The 22,949-nt window shown below is 44.5% G+C and overlaps 1 protein-coding gene and 1 long non-coding RNA gene across 2 annotated transcripts in view; both read right to left on the bottom strand.

The window, feature by feature from the left end:
- Positions 1 to 5,433: 5,433 nt before the first annotated feature.
- On the bottom strand, positions 5,434 to 7,760 carry LOC144806210 (uncharacterized). The gene is made up of 3 exons (XM_078672619.1): positions 7,235 to 7,760; positions 5,843 to 7,066; positions 5,434 to 5,525 (listed from the first exon to the last, which is right to left on the bottom strand). Exons 1-3 carry the CDS (start codon positions 7,758 to 7,760, stop codon positions 5,434 to 5,436), a joined length of 1,842 nt encoding a protein of 613 aa, XP_078528745.1.
- A 146-nt stretch (positions 7,761 to 7,906) lies between these two features.
- The window catches only part of LOC144806203 (uncharacterized), a 52,505-nt gene continuing 37,462 nt past the window's right edge, over positions 7,907 to 22,949 (bottom strand). Inside the window, exon 4 of the long non-coding RNA XR_013605725.1 lies at positions 7,907 to 9,189. This is a non-coding gene — a long non-coding RNA (uncharacterized LOC144806203). The remainder of the gene's footprint in view (positions 9,190 to 22,949) is intronic.

Below are 22,949 nucleotides of genomic sequence, written 5' to 3'. Positions count from 1 at the left end.
CCTCGTTTTATGTCATGCACAAAGAGTTGGGGATGCCTTTCCTCTCATATATCCTGGCTTTCCGTCCCCTGCCTTTATGGCTTAATATTTGGGCTAATTAAGAAAATACACTTAACAAAGATGTCCTACGGGAATGCCTTTCACTTGACCATGTCTCAAGCATCCGATGGCTCAAGTATATAAGAGTTGGCCTCTCCAGGGTAGGTGGGAACTACTTGCTAACCCTGAGCGCATGTAAGAGGGACTTTTCTCTGGTCAAAGAGTGTTTTTTAAGAATGAGCTCCTGTGATAGAGAGGGAACTATGAGCTGTGTAAGGCTAGTGTGCGTAAGTACATTGTGGTAAAAACTGTACTAACCACCGAACCTTATCTTCTAGGGCTTAAAAGCATCCATGATCGTTTTCTATTGACCCAGTTTCAGCGCAACATCTTCCATTACCTCTTGGCACACCCTCGCGGCTTCCACAGACGCCTGTGCCTCATGCCCTGTGGCTGCAACGGTGAGTCTCCTCAGGACATGATGCACTTTTTAATGTTTTGTAGTTTTTCTGCTGTCCCTAGAAAGGTATTTATTATTCCCATTCTCAAAAAAGCGGGTTTTAGGAGGGTGAGACTTGCTCTTATCTTTTTACAACTCCTCTCTAATGACACTGTTTTGCATACGCTTAACTTTTCACGGGTCGCTGTTAGACTTAGGTCAAGCTGCGATTAACTTCTGTACTGTAATTCATGAATTTTTATCTTGTGTTCTGATTAATTTGGACATATTATATTTGTCAATCTGTAACTTGGAAGATGTTTTATCATTTTATGTATGACTTTTATGGTTTTCTTTTATAAAATCGAATAAAGTTTGTTGATAATAATCACTAGGGAATTCATTTACAAGGTAGCATGGTATCTCTCACAATAACTCCAGGAGTCACAGTCCACACAATGTACATGCTTTGTTCCCCCTACTTCCAACCTTACATTAACCCCTAATCACCTGCCCAAACCTCCCCCTGATGATGCCAATGTGGTCCTCCATCATCCCACAGACCATATTTTTGGCCCCTTTGAAAGTGCCCATACAATAAAAATGCTGCAGTTGTAAATACATATCAACTACCATTTGTTGTGTTTGAAACATTTTATTGAATAATGAAACCTAATAAACATAAGCTGATTATTAAAACAAAACAAAACATCAGTTGCCATACACATAAGAGACAAAATTTGTACATAAAAATCAACATACTGTAACACAGCAAAGTTATGTAGAGCACAATTCTTAATTTCGGGCAATCTTTAAAGTTTAACAATAGAAACGTTCATAAAGAACAGGAAAGGAAAGAAAGAAGGTGGGATACAGTGATTTCATTAATGTAATGCTTCCTACATATAGAAAAAAAAAACTAATTATTTTCCTTAAGCAATAAAGTCTGCACACTAAAATACTAAGAGAAATATATTGAACAATGAACATTTCATGTGTAATTTGAATTTAATTTGAATGTTTTAACCTCCTCAGCATTATTTGACTCATGATTACAACCTGAATGCTTTCTGGAAAGGATCCGCCTCATGGGGTTCAAATCACATCTTTTCCAACATTAGGATTAAAATGATAAACTTGAATTTCAATTCAATTCTTGGAGATCAACAACTTTAAATATATACAAAAACCATACACTTTGGTAAAATTGTCACCTAAACTTGAATTCAATCCACCTTTTTAATAAACACTTCCCATTCCAGCAAGCATCACAGGACCACTTGTGGTTATCTTCCCAATTAGTGATAATGTTTCTGATGTCAACAACAATAAATATGTTTAGAATTTTACCTCTGAAAGCAAAAACATGCCATTTCTGAATCATGGTGCAAAATAAAATGTAGGAACAGAAGGGCATCTTTAGGTATAGCATTCATTAAGGTTTGACCAGGCTTGAAACTAGAATTCCTGATTGTTTGGACATTTAAATGTCATATTTTTGAAAGAGTTCTAACAGACCAGCAAGAGTTCCGCGAAAAATAGAAGATGACTGAATTGTACTTAGAGAAAATGTGCTGATAATTAATCTATTGATGTAAAATACAGTGGTCAGGCAATGCTTGTGAATCGAATCTATTCAGATTTTAACTCCATAGTTTGTTCAATAAATTGACTGAGCATAATACTTGAAGGTCCATCTCTCAGATCAGTTCTATTACAGTTTTATTTGCGATAACACTAAAAGATCAATGATATATAGATTTTAAAAGCCATGGGTGGAATTGATCCTTGGTCTAAATCTAGATTATTGTCTGGAATAGAAACCAGTTCAAACAGATCAAATTTAAAAGGAGTGAATATGTTTGTTATATTGGTTTAGAGTAAACCCAGAAGACACACATTGGACCTAAAACTCAGAAAATGTATCTAAAGATTATGATTACATCCTATGTATGTCCATAGACCGCTTAGGTGCTTTCCTGTTTAAGTGACAACATTTGCGAATATATTTAACAAAACATTAAAGCTGGATGTCAGAAAGTCTTTAAGTATTGTGTAAGAGTTATGTGTAATGGTTTTTATTTGATCTGAAGCAACACTTACACTAAATAGGTACGTGCACAGGTTATCATTCAACTAACATTATTAGCAAACTTAATTTGGAGGGAATTGAGAAAAATTGTCTCATGTACCAAGGGTTTTATTGTTCAAAAATCCACTGGTTGGGTAATTCACAGAGTTTGCAAATGCTAAACCCCTTTTTGAAATGTACTAAGCCCATTTAACAATTCAGAATTTGAAAGGGGAATGTTAATAGTGTCCCTTTTGAATATGTAATACATCCTTAAGGTATGTATTAAGCTTTGAAACCATATGTGGGCTGAAAAACAGTAACAGGAGGTAGTAACCCGAGGGGGAGTTTCTGAATCTGAAAGTAAAATGGGGTGCATTAAAAATGCCTTTATTTAAACGCAATAACAGACACAGGAGTGAGCTGACTCCACAAGCAATCACTTTTACCAAATGGATTATTAATGCAAGAACCTCAGTATTTTCTATATTGCTGAAATGTAGTCTCTAATATTTTTGAAATGTGGTGTAAATATTTGTTCCTGTTATTTCCCATTTCAATATTGTCATGAAATATACCTATTCTTTTTGTCAAACATATTGAAATATCTTTTTTTTAATCTGTTTTATTTTCTAAATCAGGAGTAGAACATAGGTCCAGATGTGCACAGTGTTAAGCCCACAACCCATTGAGGGCCGGCCGCGTTGGTTTCAAGAGTTTCCCAGCATAGAAAAAGGCAATAATAAACTAATTGGAACACAGCATGTCGCCTACAACCCATAGGCCGGCCGCGTGATCTAGTACATATCACAATATTAGCGTGTTGTGGGAAGTCTCAGGACCTGTTTAAAACCAATAACATTGAGAACACAGGCTAGAACCCCATATAAAGTGGATAGCGGTAGATGGACAGAAAAGGGTCGAAAAAAGAGATAGAAAGGAGAGGTATACAGCAAAGTAGGCGGTTGGGTGGACGGACGGGAATAGGTGTGTGACGGTGTCAGGTGTGGCGAATGAAGGTCTTAATGCTTGTTGAAGGGGTTGGCGGGCCCTACTGTTCTAATTATGTGAGAAGCCTGTTAGGATCTGGCGGAAGTATATCATCCTCAAAGAGTCGCAGCGCTTTTTAACTTTTGAGGGTAAATAACGTGCATGTTCTATTTTATAGAGGTATTAAACTAAGGGTCGCCAAACAGCTGTGAAGCGGGTGTCTCGTGATTGCAGTCGCGCTGTAAAAAGTTCCATAGTTATTACATACCACTAGCGCACAAACCAAGCGGCAATTGGGGGAGTCTCCGCTTTTTTCCAGTATAGTGCTATAAGTTGTTTAGCCGCCCCAAGCATGTGAAGTGCTATAGTCCAATCTCTGTGAGTGAGTGCATTTAGGTTATCAGGTTTGAGGTACTGGGCTTCCCCCTGGCTGTGGACTCAGGCAGGGGGAAGCCCAATACCTCCTTAATATGACTAAGGACTTCCTTCCAGAGCAGGATCAGGAGTGGACAATCCAATCAAATGTGATCATAGCCCGAATATCCTGGACTTGCTGCTAGGGAGGATAGACCCAAAACTGTGCTGTGTCCAGAACCGCTCCGATGAAAAGGAGCTTATAGGAGGGAATCAGGTGCGACTTCAGCATGTTAACTGTGAACCCCAGGAAATGCAGGAAGTCCGTCGTAGTCTGGAGGTGGGAGACGACAGCCTTGGCGAGCTCGCCTTCAACAGCCAGTCGTTAAGATAGGGGAAGACTGGAACCCCTGATCTGCGCAGATGAGCTGCGACCACCGCCATCACTTTCGTGAACACCCGGGGGGGCTGGTAAGGCCAAAGGGTAGCGTGGTAAACTGTAAATGCGTGTGGCCTACCGTAAACCGCAGGTAATGCCGGTGGGCAGGCAAGACGGGGATGTGAAAGCAAGTGGCCTGCAAGTCCAACGCTACCATCAAATCTCCAGGGTCGAAGGCAGACAAGACCTGAGCCAAGGTTAACATCTTGAACTTCTCCTTTCGGAGGAAGCGGTTGATGTCCCTGAGGACTAAGATAGGATGCAGGCCTTTGTCCTTCTTCGGTACCAAGAAGTAGTGGGAGTAGCAACCCCGACCTAATTCTGGCACAGGGACGCGTTTGATAGCTCCCTTGGCAAAGAGATCCATAACTTCCTGGAAGAGAAGGGCCAAATGATCCTCCGACATGGGATGAAATCACCATAAACGGCATGACCCTTATGCACTCCGCTGCTTGCGGAACTCCGCGTAGACCCAAGAGTTTTTTTGTCACTTTGCGGAGTTCCTCACTGAGGTACTCCGCATAGGCCTAATCTTATCATTATTAAATAGATATCAGTCATATGTTAAGAAACAAGGGTGAGTAGAAACCTTTTGGGTGGAGTAAAATTTAAGACATTATTATTGTGATTTTTGGCCAATTAGTTGATTTTTGCAAGCACTAACACTTCTCTGTGTATAGTAGAGACCTTGAGAGTTTTGTAACTTTCAGATACTCAAATTGTGGATTCTGTTGCAATTAAAAATATTTCCAGGCCTGAAATTTCTTTGGATGTTGCATGCGGGCAGCCTAAGTTATCCTGCAAGAGTTTCTTGATAAATTCTATTGCAACTACAATATGTGCTCTCTCATGTAAAGTCAGGTTGTTAGAAGCTTTTCTGCAACTCACGATACGCCTTACTTTTCACCTGGTGTGAATGTATTTCTCATGTTTAGTGATATCTCCTTTCTGAGTATAACATTTCTGGCTTTCCCCTCCTGTATAAGGTTTTAGTCCAGTGTGACTTCTCTCTTGTGAAGTGACATTGTATTCAAGACTAAACCTTATCTGACATTCAGAACACACATAAGGCTTTTATTCCCTCGTGTGAGTTCGCTCATGTCAAGTGAGAAGTAATTTGTAACCAAAACATTGCTTGCATTTCGAGCACTCATAAGGTTTTTCCCCAGAGTGGGATCTCTCATGAAGCATAACTCTGTCTTTCAGATTCAAGCTTTTATGGCATAAGGATTTTCTCCAGTGTGGAGTTTCTCATGGTGAGATAGTGTTTTTCTCTGCAGCTTTTTTGGCATTCAGAGCCCTCATAAGGTTTTCCATCAGTATAGAGTCGCTTATGGTTAGTGAGGCTGTGCCTATCAAATAGGAATTTCTGGCATTCACAGCATTGGTAATGTTTTTTCCCTGTGTGCGTCTGCTCATGAAGAGTGAGATTGTGTTTAAAATTGATGCTTTTCTGGCATTCGGAGAACTGAATTATTTTGATGGTGTGTTTTCTTATGGCGCTTGTAACCATCTCTACCCCTGAATCTTTCCTGACATTTAGAGCACTGATAATTTTTTTCACCAGTATGGATTTTCACATGTTCAGTGAGATGAGATTTTTGGCAGAAACATTTTTGGCATTCGGAGCACTGATAAGGTTTTTCCCCAGTGTGGATTCTTATATGGTAAGTGAGACTGCGTTTTTCACTGAAACATTTCTGGCATTCAGAGCACTGAAAAGGTTTTTCCCCAGTGTGGGTTCTTATATGATGAGCAAGACTGTTTTTTCCAATGAAACATTTGTGGCATTCAGGGCACTGATAAGGTTTTTCCCCAGTGTGGGTTCTTATATGCTGAGTGAGACTTCTTTTTTGAATGAAACATATCTGGCATTCAGAGCACTGATAAGGTTTTTCCCCAGTGTGGGTTCTTATATGATGAATGAGACTGTTTTTTTGACTGAAACCTTTGTGGCATTCAAAGCACTGATAAGGTTTTTCCCCAGTGTGGGTTCTTATATGCTGAGTGAGACTGCTTTTTTCACTGAAACATTTGTCGCATTCAGTGCACTGATAACGTTTTACCCAAGTGTGAATCCTTGTATGTTTAGTGAGTCTCATTTTGTCACTGAAACATCTCTGGCATTCAGAGCACTGATAAGGTTTTTCCCCAGTGTGGAATCTCACATGTGCAGTTAGAAGTGATTTAAGTTTGAAATATGTTGGGCATTCAGAGCACTGATAAGGTTTTTCCACAGTGTGGGTTATTGTATGTCGAGAAAGACTTCCTTTGTCACTGAAACATTTCTGGCATTCAGAGCACTGATAGGGGTTTTCCCCAGTGTGGGTCAATATATGCAGCATGAGATGTCTTTTTTCACTGAAACATTTCTGGCATTCAGAGCACTGATAAGGTTTTTCCCCAGTGTGGGTTTGTATATGCAGCGTGAGATGTCTTTTTTCACTGAAACATTTCTGGCATTCAGAGCACTGATAAGGTTTTTCCCCAGTGTGGAATCTCACATGTGCAGTTAGAAGTGATTTAAGTTTGAAATCTTTTGGGCATTCAGGGCACTGATAAGGTTTTTCCCCAGTGTGCGTTCTTGTATGGTGAGTGAGATAGCTTCTTTCACTGAAACATTTGTGGCATTCAGTGCACTGATAACGTTTTTCCCCAGAGTGGATCTTTGTATGCCGTGTGAGACTACTTTTTATACTGAAACATTTCTGGCACTCAGAGCACTGATAAGGTTGTTCCACAGAATGGGTTATTGTATGTCGAGAAAGACTTTGTTTGTTACAAAACCTTTCCTGGCATTCAGAGCACTGATAAGGTTTTTCCCCAGTGTGGAATCTCAAATGTGCAGTTAGAAGTGATTTACGGTTGAACTGTTTTGGGCATTCAGAGCACTGATAAGGGTTTTCTCCAGAGTGGATTCTTTTATGTTCAATTAGTCTGCTTTTGCAACTGAAACATTTCTGGCATTCAGAGCACTGAAAAGGTTTATCCCCAGTGTGGGTTCTTCTATGCCGAGTGAGACTGTTTTTGTCAATGAAACATTTCTGGCAATCCATGCACTGATAAGGTTTATTCCCAGTGTGGATTATTCTATGACGAATGAGACTGGTTTTGTAAATGAAACATTTCTGGCATTCAGAGCACTGGTAAGGTTTTTTGCCAGAGTGGGTTATTACATGTCGAGAAAGACTTTGTTTGTTACAAAACCTTTCCTGGCATTCAGAGCACTGATAAGGGTTTTCCCCAGAGTGGATTCTCATATGTTCAGTGAAATAAGATTTACGGTTGAAACTTTTTTGGCATTCACCGCACTGGTAAAGTTTTTCCACAGAGTGGGTTAATGCATGTCGATATAGGCTCGGTTTGATACTAAACCTTTTCTGGCATTCAGCGCACTGATAAGGTTTTTCTCCAGTGTGGATTCTCATATGCTCAGTGAGATAAGATTTACGCCTGAAACTTTTTTGGCATACATTGCACTGAGAGTGGTTTCCCCCAGTGTGCATTCTGTCAAATTCTGTGAGATAAGATTAATGGCTGTATCTTTTTTGGCACAGGTAACCTTTTTCCCCAACTTCGGTTATTTTGCCTCGATTGAGGCGGGTTTGAACACTGAATTTGTTCTCACAGTCCGTGTTTTTATAAGGTTTATTCCTAGAGTTAATATCTCTATGTTTAGTTTTCTCTTGCTTATATGCCACGGTAAGGGTGAACCTGATTTTAGAGTCAGGCTTGTTTAGATAATGTTCAGCATTTACCTGTAAAAGAAATTGTGTGTAATCTTCTTAACACTTGAATTGAGCAAAATATGTCTGGAAGCAGCCCTGTAACACATGTTGACATTTTTCTACCAGATAATAGTCTTTAGGTGATAGCCTATCCGGCAGCAACTTATTTTGTGACTGAAGTTTTTCTCAAGTCTATTTGAATAGGTTCTTAGCAATGCAGTAATAAGGTGTTAGTCTGATATTTAATTAATAAATTGATAAGTACCTTTTTGCACTGACGTAAAGGCAGTAACTGAGGGGGTTAGACCGTGCACAGTAATATTGAAAATCATTAGTCGCAGAACATCAGCTCCTTTTACCAATTCTATGTTTGGTGTAAGGTTAAGGTTTGTAGTCCTGAAGATGAGGATTTATTTACATTAGCTATAGCGCAACGGTGCTCCTTTAATCCATTTTTATATTTAACAGTTTTACATATAACTCCTGCACAACAGATAATGTTGAGGCGATTTACATAGAATTACAGAACAGTACTCAATAAAAAGGAAACAATCTGAGATGGTGAACTTTTAAGTTTTTCGCAAGAATGAGCAGAGTGGGTCGAGGTGTTATATCCCGAGGTAGATAGTCTCAAACTTGCGAAACTGGTTAAAACGGTTGTTGAACAAAGGTGATTTTCCAATCTTTTGGTTGTTAACGTGTCAGCTTCAGAGTCTTCTTTCAGCGTCTTTTCTTTGCGGTATCCAGAAGAAACTTTTGTTGTAACTTTCTTTGATGCAGTGTGTGCTTCCTCTCTAGAATTACATGATGCTTTAGATGAACGTTATTCTGTCATGCTGAGGCAATTTGTCTTTCTGCTAATATTTCAGATGAGGATGCTGAAGTGGTCTTTCTAAATTATTTCTGATGCTGTGTGAACAGATATGGCTTTGCTCTGGGTTAATAAAAAGCAAAATTAGAGACTTCACTTACAGGTATAGTACTTTCCTCGACACACTTAGATATTTGGAAATTGTTTAAACGTAGAATGCTGGATGTCCTTCAGTTTTTCAAAATAATCCTTCTTATGGCACTGACATTCAGTTGCTTAGTGCTAAATCTTGCTTTCTTCGTCCGTAATTTCAATCACCTAAAGTATTAAAATTAAATAGTTAATACATGTACATTTCCAAAAATATAATGTACAAGCCAAATCAATGCAGAATTTTGAAAATGTTGAGCTGTTTTTCAGACAGAACATAGTGTGGAATGGTAGCATGAGAGTACTTGGATGTAGGAGTGAGGATTTGTAGAATTTTAAACATTTTATTAAGGATACATGTACCAAATGGAGTTGTAACATAGAATCCCAAAGACAAATATTAAAGTCGTATGGACTGGCACCAAACAGATATAAAAAAAAAATATATACTATTAATTAATTTGTAATGCAGATTTCTGGGAACGGAATGACTCCTCCATGGACAACAGGCGTTTTACCCTGCCCTGAGTTACCACCTACTTGTATCTGGTATCCTGACTTTTGAGTTTTGGCAAATCTCAAGCAAATTTCAAGCAAATCTAATGTGTTCTGCGAGGATTATGCCTAGACCAATCCCTCAACTATGGTCCAGAGTATGAATCAAGGCGTACTTTCATGTGTTCATTTTATTCCACTTGATTATCAGTTGTTAGGTTTTCCTGCACCTGGATTTACAGGGTGCAGAAAATCAGGACAGAATTTTTTTCCAGACAGAAAAATTAGACTGAAAAGACACATAAGACTCTGGGTGCAGCAGAAGCAGCCAAGACTTATGCTGGTTTTTTTCTAACTGGGGGAAACACACAATTCTTCCCTCTGTTGGTGTTCACAGTCGTTGTCGGCCTGTAATTCGGCAGAGCGTATCGAGTAGAGGCGAGGGGCCGAGCCGAGCAGGAGTTGACAAGCAAGCGGAGAGGAGCCTGGGACGACTGCCAGGGTTTGTTTTGTGACCGGTTCCCACTGCCGAAGGTTTCTCCCGCTTCACCCGCGTCCTGTTATACGGGCGCTTTAAGTTCTATGGATCGCTGTGGGGGCAGGAACGTCCGCTGCCGGCACCGCTGTGCTAAGGCGCTGCTGGTGCTGCTTGTGCGGCTGCCGCTGCAGGGGTCAAAGGAGGCTTGGCCTGCGGTGCTGCTGGTGCGGCGGCTGCTCCAGGGCACAGAGGCACAGAGGAGCACAGAGGGCACAGAGGAGCCTTCGCCTGCCGCCTGATTTTACATATATACCAAGCATTGAGCAGAGCATAGCTGAGCCGAGGAGCGGAGGGAAGTGCCTACATCTGCCGTCTGTAGTGGGACTGTCTCAGGATCCCGCTCTTGCTCCTCAAGGATTGCCAGCATTCTCCCTTGTACTCTTGACAGCGACGAATAGCAACGAACAAGCAATGAACAGTGAGTAGTGAGTGACAAGTTGAAAGAGGTGTGTGGCGAGTACTTACGGTTGATCTGTCCGTAAGTCGCTGAGACATTGGAGTCTGTAATAAGTCTGTAATACAAAATCTGAGAAATTATGCAAAGGGGAAAGTGACCATAGACTTTGACCCTGTTGAAGCACCCCTCGACCCCTGAATTACTCTGCATGCCTAGACTACAGCACTACCCGGAGCCCGGATATTAACCCCTTGAGTGCTCATGACGAGCTGAGCTCGTCATGGCACACCGTGCACATGTGCTCATAATGAGCCCAGCTCATCAAGACACCCAGAAGCAAGGATCCACCCACTAGGCACCAGGAAGGGGGGAGCAGCCTCTGGGCAAGGGCCTTTGCTCCCCCATAAAAATGTTGGCATCATTAGTCTTTCTGCCCCCTTGGGGGGATAGATGGGGCAGTAGCGCCCAATCTGCCCCCCGGGGGGTAGAAAGCCCACTGGACACCAGGGAATTTTTATTTGATATATATTAGGGGTGGGGGCTGCCCAAAAAGGGAATGCCGATGCCCCCACCCCATAGCCACAATAATTACAGTCTTTCTGCACCCCCTGGGGGACAGATAGGGCAGAAAGCTCACTAAATGCCACGGATTTTGTTTTTGCACCATTTTCTTTTAGAGTGGGGGCTGCCCGAAATGGGTACGCCAATGCCCCCACCCCAGCCACCAGTACAGCCTTTCTGCCCCCCCTGGGAGGCAGAGGGGGCAGTAGCCACCAATCTTCCCCCCAGGGGGGCAGAAAGCCCACTAAACGGCAGGGATTTTGGTTTTGCACCATTTTTTTTTAGGGTGGGGGCTGCTTGTAACGGCCATGCCAATGCCCCCACCCGTGCCACCATTACAGCCTTTCTGCCCCCCAATCTGCCCCCCTAGGGGGGTAAAAAGCCCAATAGAAACCAGGGTTATTTCGGGGCAAATCTGAATTAGGGTGGGGGCTGCCCAAAATGGGCATGCCTATGCCCCACCTCCTCCCTGGCAAAAAATTACAGCCTTCATGCCCCCCCCTGGGGGGCAGATGGAGCACTAGACACCAGGGATTTTTTTGGGCACATTTTTATTAGGGTGGGGGCATTGGCATGCCCGTTTTTGGCAACCCCCAACCAAATTAGGATTAGCTCCAAAAAATCCCTGGCGCCTAGTAGGCTTCCTGCTCCCCCTGGGAGGCAGATGTGGGCATTAGCAAAAAGCCCACTAGTCGCCAGGGATTTATTTTTTAAACTGAATATGGCCTGGTGCCTGAAGACCACCAGGACTCCAGCACGCACAACAAAATTAAATACTCCTTTTGTCCATATAATGCATTTTATATCTTATATCTTATCAGAAAAGTTTATAACATTACAATCATCATGTGCTTTTCATCAATGAATCACAGGAAAATCATTCAAAGTTTGCATTTTCATCAAGAACACAAATTATATCAGTTGATCTCAAAATTGTTGAAAACAAATCAATAACACCCAATGCATTTCGGGGCCAAGCCCCTTCGTCTATTGGAGAGAAAGGAAAAAGAAAGAAGAAACCTTATTACTCTTGATGTCAAGGAGGGTGAGTATGTATATGCTGAAAACTCTTATGTTGCATGTAGCTTACCTAGTTATTGCAATTTGTTTGCTGTCACTACATGATATAGTGCTTATATCTGGTATTGTCTTCTGCTTTCTATGTCTGTAAGGAGATGGTTTGAATTACTTATTGTGAATTCTCCACTAGTTATAGAGTGAATAACGATGACCTAAATTAATTTGAAAGGCTCACCTGTACTTGTAGCCTTAGTCCGTTCTTTCTAAAAAAATGCGAATAAGCGAATTTTAGTCACGGATATTCAATGTATATACAAAACTGTATTCATGTCAAAAAAGAGGGGTGAGGTGTCTTTTACCTGTATAGTTTGTCGTTATTACAAAACTATAGCCTTTCGGATTTTTACGAGGTCACCTGCAGAAAATTAAAAATGAAAATATGGGCTTAGCTAATTTGCAGAAAAAGTGCTCAAAAAATTACCGACTAGGTAAAGCGCATCCGCTTACCTGCGGGTTCGATAGATGAATCAGTCCCGCTTGGCGTTTCAGGATTAGCGATAGTTCTGTGTACAAAAACACACATACACTCTCTATGCGAATAGTAAGCCTCCTCATTAGATATTAGAAAACGAAGATACTGTCTCTTACCGGTTACAGATTTAGTCATTCGAGCAAGAAAGAAAAGCTCACGCATCCGCGTTTCGTTCGAGCTTTGTGATCAAGTGAGTCCCTTATCACATGGACGCCGGACTAGAGAGAAAGTGTCGGCCATTTCTGAATAGTGTTTTATCCGTATTGACAAATTTCATTATTAGATCGCTATACCTATCCGGAATTGCAGTTTGAATGCCCTTTATCGAGAAAGGGAGAGTTTTTAGGAAAATTATGAAAAAAGTGAGGAAAAATTAATAATAAAGAGAAAATAATGAGGAAAAAGTAATGTGAAAGTAAAATGAATAAGCGAGTTGCATTGTACAATCCATATAAGACATTATCTACAATCTTACACAGTAAAACATTTTTACTCATAGAGTTTTTCAATGAATTCGAGACCTTCTTGGTATTTTTTACATACCAAGCATTGTTACATAAAGAAAGTTTCTGTAAATATCATTATAGTAGCCTCCTGAGGATATACCTAACGTATTAATGTATATATCTGACAAAGTGTGTGAGTCTCCTAGGGGTTGCTATATATCAAGTGTCAGTATATGTTATTTGATCATACTACAAAAAACATGCCATGTCCAATTTGTCGTTTAACCCTGTGGGGGTCAATGATTGCAGTTTACGAATCCAGAAGGCCTCCCTTTGTAGTAGGATTTTGGAGTTGTTAAGGCCCAATCGTTGTGGAAGTAGTTCAATGACTTGAAGTCTCAGTTGTGCGATGGTGTGGCCAACTTCCCACCAGTGTTTTGCGAGTGGTGATGTTAAGTTTTTGTTTCTGATACGGCTCTTATGTTCAGAAAGTCGCAGTTTCAGCTTACGTTCGGTCTTGCCGACATATATCAAGCCGCACGGGCATTTAATGGAATAGATCACAAATTCTGAATTGCAGGTTGTGTTATGTCTCAATTGGATTTTTTCACCTGTCCGTGGGTGTAGTAGGATGTTACCTGGTATTACGTTATTACAATTTTTGCAATTATAGCAGCGTGAGGTACCTTTGTATTCTTCGGGTTGTTGAATAGTGTCTGTAAATTGTCTGGGTTTGTTCAATTGTTCTTTTAAGTTCTGAGCTCTCTTGTATGCGAACATAGGTGTGTCACTGAATAGAGTGCCGAAGTCTTTCTCAACTTGTATGATCTCCCATCTTTTAAGAATAATACGTTTTATATCTCTGGAAGCTGTAGAGTATTTAGATACAAATACCATCCTTTTGTTCTCAATCTTTGTTCTTTTTTTCAAGAGATCTGCCCTTGGTATTGTTTTTATCTTGTCCACATGAGCTTCTAGTAGTTTTCTTGGGTATCCTCTATCCAAGTAGCGTTGTTTTTGTGTTTCCATATGTTTGTCGCAACTTGCCTTATCAGAAGATATTCTTTTGATCCTCATAAATTGAGACACCGGTAGGTTATTAATGAGGTTTGAAGGGTGAAAGCTTCCATACAGAAGTGCGGTGTTCTTGTCAGTAGGCTTTTTGTAAAGCGTTGTGTTGATGGAGTTCCCTCGAAGTTCAACCCAGACATCCAAAAACGGTAGTGCATTGTTACTAACATTGTGTGTGAATTGTATTCTGGAGTGAGCAAGATTTAAACTCTTGATGTTCCGAATTAGGTCAGCGACTGGCCGTTTCCATATTAAGAAAACATCGTCTATATATCTCTTGTAGTATACTAGACCATCCTGCCAAGTTGAGTCTTCCAAGATGTAGTCCAGTTCGAACTTAGCCATGAAGATGTTTGCATACACGCAGGCCCCCGGAAAACCCATGGCTGTCCCCGTGAGCTGCATGTAATACTCCTTCTCCCATGTGAAATAGCTGTTTAACAGGCAAAATTCTAGTAGCTGCAATATTAGGCACTTTAATTCCTCTGGTTTGTCGTCACGAAGAAGAGTCCACTCTATTGCTTCCAGGCCTTGTCTGTGAGGGATGGATGTATACAATGCTGTCACATCAATTGTGCATAGAGTCCAATCCGTTGCTTCTGTGGTGTCGATAGTTGACAGACTTCGTAAGAAGTCTGATGTGTCTTCCAAGTAGGTTGGCCAGTTGCGAATGAACGACTGCATGTGGGCATCAATGAAGATTCCCAACTTCTCAAAGATGGATGCGCATCCCGATACTATCGGCCTGAACGGGGGATTTTTAAGATCCTTATGTATTTTGGGCAAGAAATATATCCTGGGTCTTCTTGGGTAAATTTGCCTCAAGTATCTCTTAGTTGTGGTATTTAGCCAGCCCAGTTCTTCCGATTTATCCAGTATTGCGTCCAAATTCTTAGTGATATCATTTGTTGGATCTCCATCCAATTTGGCATACGTGTTTGCATCATGCACGTGTTCAAATCCTTTGCTTACGTAGAAGTCTAGATCCATTACGGTTTAAGAATTGACCTAAGTGTTATTACATCGAGTGCAGCACCCTCTCATACATATTGTCAAGGGATTTATTTTTTGGCAAATTTGAATTAGGATGGGGATGACAAAAACAGACATGCCCATGCCCCCACCCACTTCCCTGCAAATATTACAGCCTTCCTGCCCCCATAGAAGGGGGGGGGGGGGAAGCCCAGTAGACGCCAGGGACTTTTTGGGCAAATTTTAATTAGGGTGAGGGCATTGGCATGCCCGTTTTGGGCAGCCCCCACCCTCATTAAAATTTGACCAAAAAACTCCCTGGTGTCTAGTGGACTTTCAGACTCCCTGAGGGGCAGGTGGGGGCATTAGCCCCCAATCTGCCCCCCCGGGGTTCAAAAAGCCCACTAGACTGCAGGGATTTGTTTGGGCAAATTTTTTTTAGGGTGGGGGCACTGGCATGCCTGTTTTTGGCAACCCCCACCCTAAGTAAAACTTACCAAAAAAAACCTTGGTGTCTAGTAGGCTTTCTGCCCTGCCTGGGGGACGATGGGGGCATTAGCCACAATCTGCACCCCTGTAGGGGGCAAAAAGCCCACTAGTCGCCGGGGATTTTTTGTGGGCAAATTTGAATTGGGGTGGGGGCTGCCCAAAACAGGCATGTCCATGCCCCCACCCACTTCCCCACAAAAATTGCAGCCTTCCTGGGGAGCAGATGGGGTAATAGCCCCCAATCTTCCCCCACCCGGGGGGGCAAAAAGCCCACTAGACCCCAGGGATTTTTGGGGATATTTTTTATTAGGGTGGGGGCATTGGCATGCCCATTTTTGGCAACCCCTATCCTAATTAAAATGTCCTCAATAAAATCCCTGGCGCCTAGTAGGCTTTCTGCCCCCCTGGGGGGTAGATGGGGGTATTAGCCCCCAATCTGCACCCCCGGGGGAGCGAAAAGCCCACTAGTTGCCAGGGATTTTTTTAGGCAAATTTGAATTAGGGTGGGAGCTGACCAAAACAGGTGTGTCCATGCCCCCACTCCATTCTCCGCAAAACTTATAGCCTTCCCGCCTTTCCTAGGGGCAGATGGGGGCATTAGCCCCCAATATGCCCCCCAGGGGGGCAAACAGGAGACGCCAGGGATTTTTTGGGCAAATTTTAATTAGGGTGGGGATATTGGCATGCCCATTTTGGGCAGCCTCCACCCTAATTAAAATTTGCCCAAAAAACTCCCTGGCGTCTAGTGGACATTCAACCCCCCGGGGGGGCAGATTGGTGGCATTAGCCCCCAATCTGCCCATCCGGGAGGGGCAAAAAGCCCTGTAGACGCCAGGGTTTTTTTGGGAAAAATAAAACACATAAGCTGATTGACGGAATGTTGCACATTGGCAAAAAATTCACCCACAACCACAGATCTGGGTTTAATCCATCGTTATTTTGCTCAACACGCCACACCAGTTCAGACATGGCAATATGCAAATCAGTCTTGACCCTGTGCCTCATGTTTTAAAAAATGTATAGGTTTGCTAGGTTTCCCTAGGTGCTGGCAGGGCTAGGGTTCAAAAACTACAGCTAGGCACTTTGTCGAAAAAGGGTTATTTTTCAATGCGAAACTGAGGTGTGACCATGTTGCGTTTTGCGCCGTTTCCTGTCGCAGGCACTAGGCCGACCCAAACAACTAAGGTACCATTTTTCTCATAAGACTTTGGGGAATGCGGGGTGGGTGAAAATTTGTGGATCCAGCAGATTCCAGAACTTTCCACCACAGAAATGTGGGGGAAAATGTGTTTTTCATGGCAATTTTTTAGGTTTGCAAGTGATTCTGGGTAACAGAACCTGGTGGGAGGGAGTCAAGTCACCCCATCCTGGATTCCCCTGGGTGTCTAGTTTTCAAAACTGTATAGGTTTGCTAGGTGTCTCTAGGTGCCGGCAGAGCTAGGATTAAAAAACTACAGCTAGGCACTTTGCCAAAAAAGGGTCATTTTTCATTGCAAAATTAAGGTGTGACCACCTTGCGTTTTGCGGCGTTTCCTGTCGCATGCACTAGGCCGACCCACACAAGTGAGGTAAATTTTTCTTATAAGACTTTGGGGAACGTGGGGTGGGTGGAAATTTGTGGATCCACACAGATTCCAGAACTTTCCACCACAGAAATGTGGGGAAAATGTGTTTTTTTGTACAATTCTTTAGGTTTGCAAGGGATTCTGAGTAACAGAACCTGGTGGGAGGGAGTCATGTCACCCCATCCTGGATTCCCCTGCGTGTACAGTTTTCAAAAATGTATAGGTTTTCTAGGTTTCCCTAGGTGCCGGCAGAGCTAGGGTTCAAAGACTACAGCTAGGAACTTTGCCAAAAAGGGTAATTTTTCACTGCGAAATTGAGGTATGACCACGTTGCGTTTTGCACCGTTTCCTATCGCAGGCACTAGGCCGCCCCACACAGGTGAGGTACCATTTTTCTCGGATGACTTTGGGGAATGGGGGGTGGGGGGAAATTTGTGGATCCACGCAGATTCCATAACTTTCCACCACAGAAATGTTGGGAAAATGTGATTTTTTTTTTACAATTCTTTAGGTGTGCAAGGGATTCTGGGTAACATAACCTGGTGGGAGGCAGTCATGTCACGCCATCCTGGATTCCCCTGCGTGTCTAGTTTTCAAAAATGTATAGGTTTGCTAGGTTTCCCTAGGTGCTGGCAGGGCTAGGGTTCAAAAACTACAGCTAGGGACTTTGTTGAAAAAGGGTTATTTTTCAATGCGAAACTGAGGTGTGACCATGTTGCGTTTTTCGCCGTTTCCTGTCGCAGGCACTAGGCTGACCCAAACAACTAAGGTACCATTTTTCTCATAAGACTTTGGGGAATGCGGGGTGGGTGAAAATTTGTGGATCCACGCAGATTCCAGAACTTTCCACCACAGAAATGTGTGGGAAAATGTGTTTTTTTGGCAATTTTTTAGGTTTGCAAGGGATTCTGGGTAACAGAACCTGGTGGGAGGCAGTCAAGTCACCCCATCCTGGATTCCCCTGGGTGTCTAGTTTTCAAAACTGTATAGGTTTGCTAGTTTTCCCTAGGTGCCGGCAGAGCTAGGGTTAACAAATTACAGCTAGGCACTTTGCCAAAAAAGTAATGTGAAAGTAAAATGAATAAGCGAGTTGCATTGTACAATCCATATAAGACATTATCTACAATCTTACACAGTAAAACATTTTTATTCATAGAGTTTTTCAATGAATTCGAGACCTTCTTGGTATTTTTTACATACCAAGCATTGTTACATAAAGAAAGTTTCTGTAAATATCATTATAGTAGCCTCCTGAGGATATACCTAACGTATTAATGTATATATCTGACAAAGTGTGTGAGTCTCCTAGGGGTTGCTATATATCAAGTGTCAGTATATGTTATTTGATCATACTACAAAAAACATGCCATGTCCAATTTGTCGTTTAACCCTGTGGGGGTCAATGATTGCAGTTTACGAATCCAGAAGGCCTCCCTTTGTAGTAGGATTTTGGAGTTGTTAAGGCCCAATCGTTGTGGAAGTAGTTCAATGACTTGAAATCTCAGTTGTGCGATGGTGTGGCCAACTTCCCACCAGTGTTTTGCGAGTGGTGATGTTAAGTTTTTGTTTCTGATACGGCTCTTATGTTCAGAAAGTCGCAGTTTCAGCTTACGTTCGGTCTTGCCGACATATATCAAGCCGCACGGGCATTTAATGGAATAGATCACAAATTCTGAATTGCAGGTTGTGTTATGTCTCAATTGGATTTTTTCACCTGTCCGTGGGTGTAGTAGGATGTTACCTGGTATTACGTTATTACAATTTTTGCAATTATAGCAGCGTGAGGTACCTTTGTATTCTTCGGGTTGTTGAATAGTGTCTGTAAATTGTCTGGGTTTGTTCAATTGTTCTTTTAAGTTCTGAGCTCTCTTGTATGCGAACATAGGTGTGTCACTGAATAGAGTGCCGAAGTCTTTCTCAACTTGTATGATCTCCCATCTTTTAAGAATAATACGTTTTATATCTCTGGAAGCTGTAGAGTATTTAGATACAAATACCATCCTTTTGTTCTCAATCTTTGTTCTTTTTTTCAAGAGATCTGCCCTTGGTATTGTTTTTATCTTGTCCACATGAGCTTCTAGTAGTTTTCTTGGGTATCCTCTATCCAAGTAGCGTTGTTTTTGTGTTTCCATATGTTTGTCGCAACTTGCCTTATCCGAAGATATTCTTTTGATCCTCATAAATTGAGACACCGGTAGGTTATTAATGAGGTTTGAAGGGTGAAAGCTTCCATACAGAAGTGCGGTGTTCTTGTCAGTAGGCTTTTTGTAAAGCGTTGTGTTGATGGAGTTCCCTCGAAGTTCAACCCAGACATCCAAAAACGGTAGTGCATCGTTACTAACATTGTGTGTGAATTGTATTCTGGAGTGAGCAAGATTTAAACTCTTGATGTTCCGAATTAGGTCAGCGACTGGCCGTTTCCATATTAAGAAAACATCGTCTGTTGGACTTGGCCCGTCTGGCAGGTCCACCCCTGAAGTTTGTGCTTAGTATATGTGACCGGGGGATGGTGAGTCCCCTCCTGAGTGTGTGCGTGGTGAGAGAGACCCGCCGCCCATAGGAATGCATGGGGGATGTATGTGGCTCTGGTAGTTCCTGATGCGTGGGGCGTGCCGGGCCGTGTTTGGTATGTGTGCGCTCGTGAGGTTGAATGCTACAAGATGATGTCTGCGGCATGCGTGTGGCTAGAAGGGAAGGGCCCCTTCTAGACCTTGGTGTGTGTGTGCAGTAGATGTGCTGGCGCCTGATTGGCTGAAGCCGGCTGGGCCTTCCCCCACCAGGCTGGCCCCACCCCCCCGGGGGTGCGTCCAGTGTCCCTGGCCTGGCCAGCACCAAGAAATTCCTTGTAAACCAGTTCCAGCTGGTTCTCTCCCTGCCTGCCCCTTTTGGAGACAAAGGGCGCTCCTGTATAAAAAGGGGGGTGGGCCCTTTTCTCTCTCTCTTCTCTCTTCCTGCTTCTCCTGACTGGAACCCTGCCAGGGGCTGCTGCTGCGTGGGCTCAGGGTTGGCTGGCCTCCCTGGGCCCTGCCCTGCTCCTGAACTGCTGTTGGGCCTCTGCACCTCCTAGGAGCTGCTGTACTCCTCCTGAGGTCCTGGACTCTCCCATGGACTTTGCTATCCCTCATCTAGCGCTTGGGAGCGCTTTCCTCCGACCCCTAGCGCTTGGAGCGCTTCACTCTGTCTCCTAGCGCTTTGGAGCGCTTTGCCCGTGTTTCTAGCGCTGGGAGCGCTTCCTTCCACCAGCCGGTGCCACCCGGCCTTTGCCCTGTTCTGCGGGGTTCTACACCCCCAGCGAGTGCCTACCTCGCTACTGCCCCCTTCCCGAGGGGGCCTGACCCTCGTCAATTCCCCCCAAGTCACCGCCGCCGGCCCGGGACCCCTCCGTGAAGCCCTCCCCCGGGCCGCGCTGTGATTGGACGTCGGCCCGGGGAGCTGGGGAGGCGAGGAAAGAAGAGCCGAGTAATGCAGGGGGCAGCGGGAGCCTACTCCGCGCCCCTGCTTGACCCCAGGACCGCCGCGACTTCCCCCCGGGGCCCCCAGGAGCGAGAGGGAGCCCCGGAGAGCGGAGAGAGACCGGCGCGCTCGGCGACCGGTGAGTAATGCCGGAGGGGAGGCGGGGCATCGGGCCACATTGCCGGTGGCCGCCCCTCCCCTCCAGCGCGAGCCCGAGTGTGCTCAGAGGCCCCCGGGGCCCCCAGTGATGCCGGGTCCCCCGAGGGGGGCCCCGCCTGCCCGCAGCTTGTCTCCCTGAGCCCGAGAGGCTCCCTCATGGCCCGTGGGGCCACCATTGATGCCGGGTCCCCCGAGGGGGGGCCCGCCTGCCCGCAGCCTTGTCCCGAACCCCGTGGGGCTCCCACTATTCCCCGAGCCCAGCGAGACTCCTACAATGCCTGAGCCCGAGAGGCTCCACCGTGACCCTTTGTCTTCCTGAGCCCCGAGAGGCTCCACCACGTGCCCCCTTGTTCCCCCGAGCCCCGAGAGGCTCCACTATCGCCCTCCTGTCCCCCTGAGCCTGCAAGGCTCCACCCAAGTCCCTCAGCGGCCCAGCACTTCGTGGGCCGCTGCCACGTTTAGGTTTGCCCGGGCCCTTTCAGGCCACTTTGGACACCGAGACTCTAAGGCGCCCCTGCCCCAGGACGGTCGTCTGGCCTAGGGGGTGCTGCTGACTAATATCAATGTGATGCTGAGGATTACTATGTGTTGCCCTGCTGATTGACTATGTGTTGCCCTGCTGATGGGGCCTCTGTTGTGTTATGTACCTTGTCCCTCCCCGCCTGAGTACCCGATGTCTCATGTATGTGATCCCTGGTCAGAGTGAGTTCCACTGCTAGTTCTAGGAAGCTCCCAGGAGATGTGTGTTCTAATGCCAGTTCCACTAGATGCGTACCACTGGCAGTGGTCCCTTGGCCCTGCCCTGTACCTTTTCCCTGGTAACCCCTGCCGTGCCTTGAACCCCTTGTAAAGTGTATGTTCCTATGTGTCCTGTCTAATACAAAGACTATTTTCATATATACTTCGTGTGGAGTTCCTTTTGTGGGAGGCCTGGGATGTTGCTGTTGGTGGGTGCGGGCGCAAATGCCTCACACATGTCCTCCGAGATAGGCCTGACTGCCCGCGCCGCGTTACCTAGAGGGCGAGCAGGGGTCGACTTTATATAGGAGTGGCGGTCTCTGACTGGCTGGGGCGCAAGCCCTGGCTGGCCGGGGGTCCCATTTCTTACACTGGCGGCTAGCGGTGGGATCCGGACTGGTGTTTGCGCAAGTACCACAACGATAACTGGCCTCCCTACAAAAACTCTGTATTGTAACTGGTCGCAAAGAAAGGAGATTATTGTTTTTAGGAGGTTACTTAAATGTCCGTTCTGTGAAAAATGTGTTCTGGTTAGGTGACCCTAGCCCGGGAGGGTAGATCAACCCCCTAGTGCGATGTGTTTTCTGGATTCACCAGAAGGGTGGGATCCAGTGGTGGCAGCGTAATTGTGTTCAATGTGTATGGTCCCTGTTCCTTCCCTGGAGTAATGATACCTGCACAACATGGGGTCAGGTCAGGTTGCTAAAAATGTCTGCCCTATGGAAATGTTTAATGATCAATGGAAATGTCTGTTCTGTGGAAAAAGTGTCTGTGTACCCTGTTAGTTAGTTGCCCCTAGCTTGGGAGGGTAAATCATCTCCCTAGTACAATGTGGTTTTCTGGATTCCCCAGAAGGGTGGGATCCAGTGGTGTCTGCGTAGCTGTGTTCAAATGTGTATGGTCCTTGTCCCTCCCCTAGAGTAATGGTACCTGTGCCACCAGGGTCAGGTTGAGGAATCTGGGCGGTAGAAAACTGTCTTACCAGTCTAAGGGACGATGTGTGGATGAATGTTGAGGTGTGCTGAGTAATGGGGTGTAAGTTCTCTGGGAGGGGGAGCTTGCTGAATCAACGATAATAATGTCCTTCCTTACCCCGCTGAATGTGTTGGATGCATCAGGTCCCCTTACCCCGCTGGTTGTGTTTTAGGCGTCAGGTGTCGCCCTGGCTGAATTTATGTTGAGTTGTACTGAGACCTGCTGGCGCTGCCGCGGCTCATCTTGTAGTGTTCTAGGTGTCAGGTGTCGCCCTGGCTGAATTTATGTTGCGTTGTACTGAGACCTGCTGGCGCTGCCGCGGCTCATCGTGTTGTGTTCTAGGTGTCAGGTGTCGCCCTGGCTGAATTTAGGTTGCGTTGTACTGAGACCTGCTGGCGCTGCCGCGGCTCATCTTGTTGTGCTCGTTGTACTGAGTCCTGCTGGCGCTGCCGCGGCTCATCGTGTTGTGTTCTAGGTGTCAGGTGTCGCCCTGGCTGAATTTAGGTTGCATTGTACT

The sequence above is a fragment of the Lissotriton helveticus genome (genome assembly GCF_964261635.1).
Source record: "Lissotriton helveticus chromosome 1_1 unlocalized genomic scaffold, aLisHel1.1 SUPER_1_unloc_53, whole genome shotgun sequence".
Lineage (NCBI taxonomy): Eukaryota > Metazoa > Chordata > Amphibia > Caudata > Salamandridae > Lissotriton > Lissotriton helveticus.
This window is presented reverse-complemented; position numbering and strand designations above follow the sequence as displayed.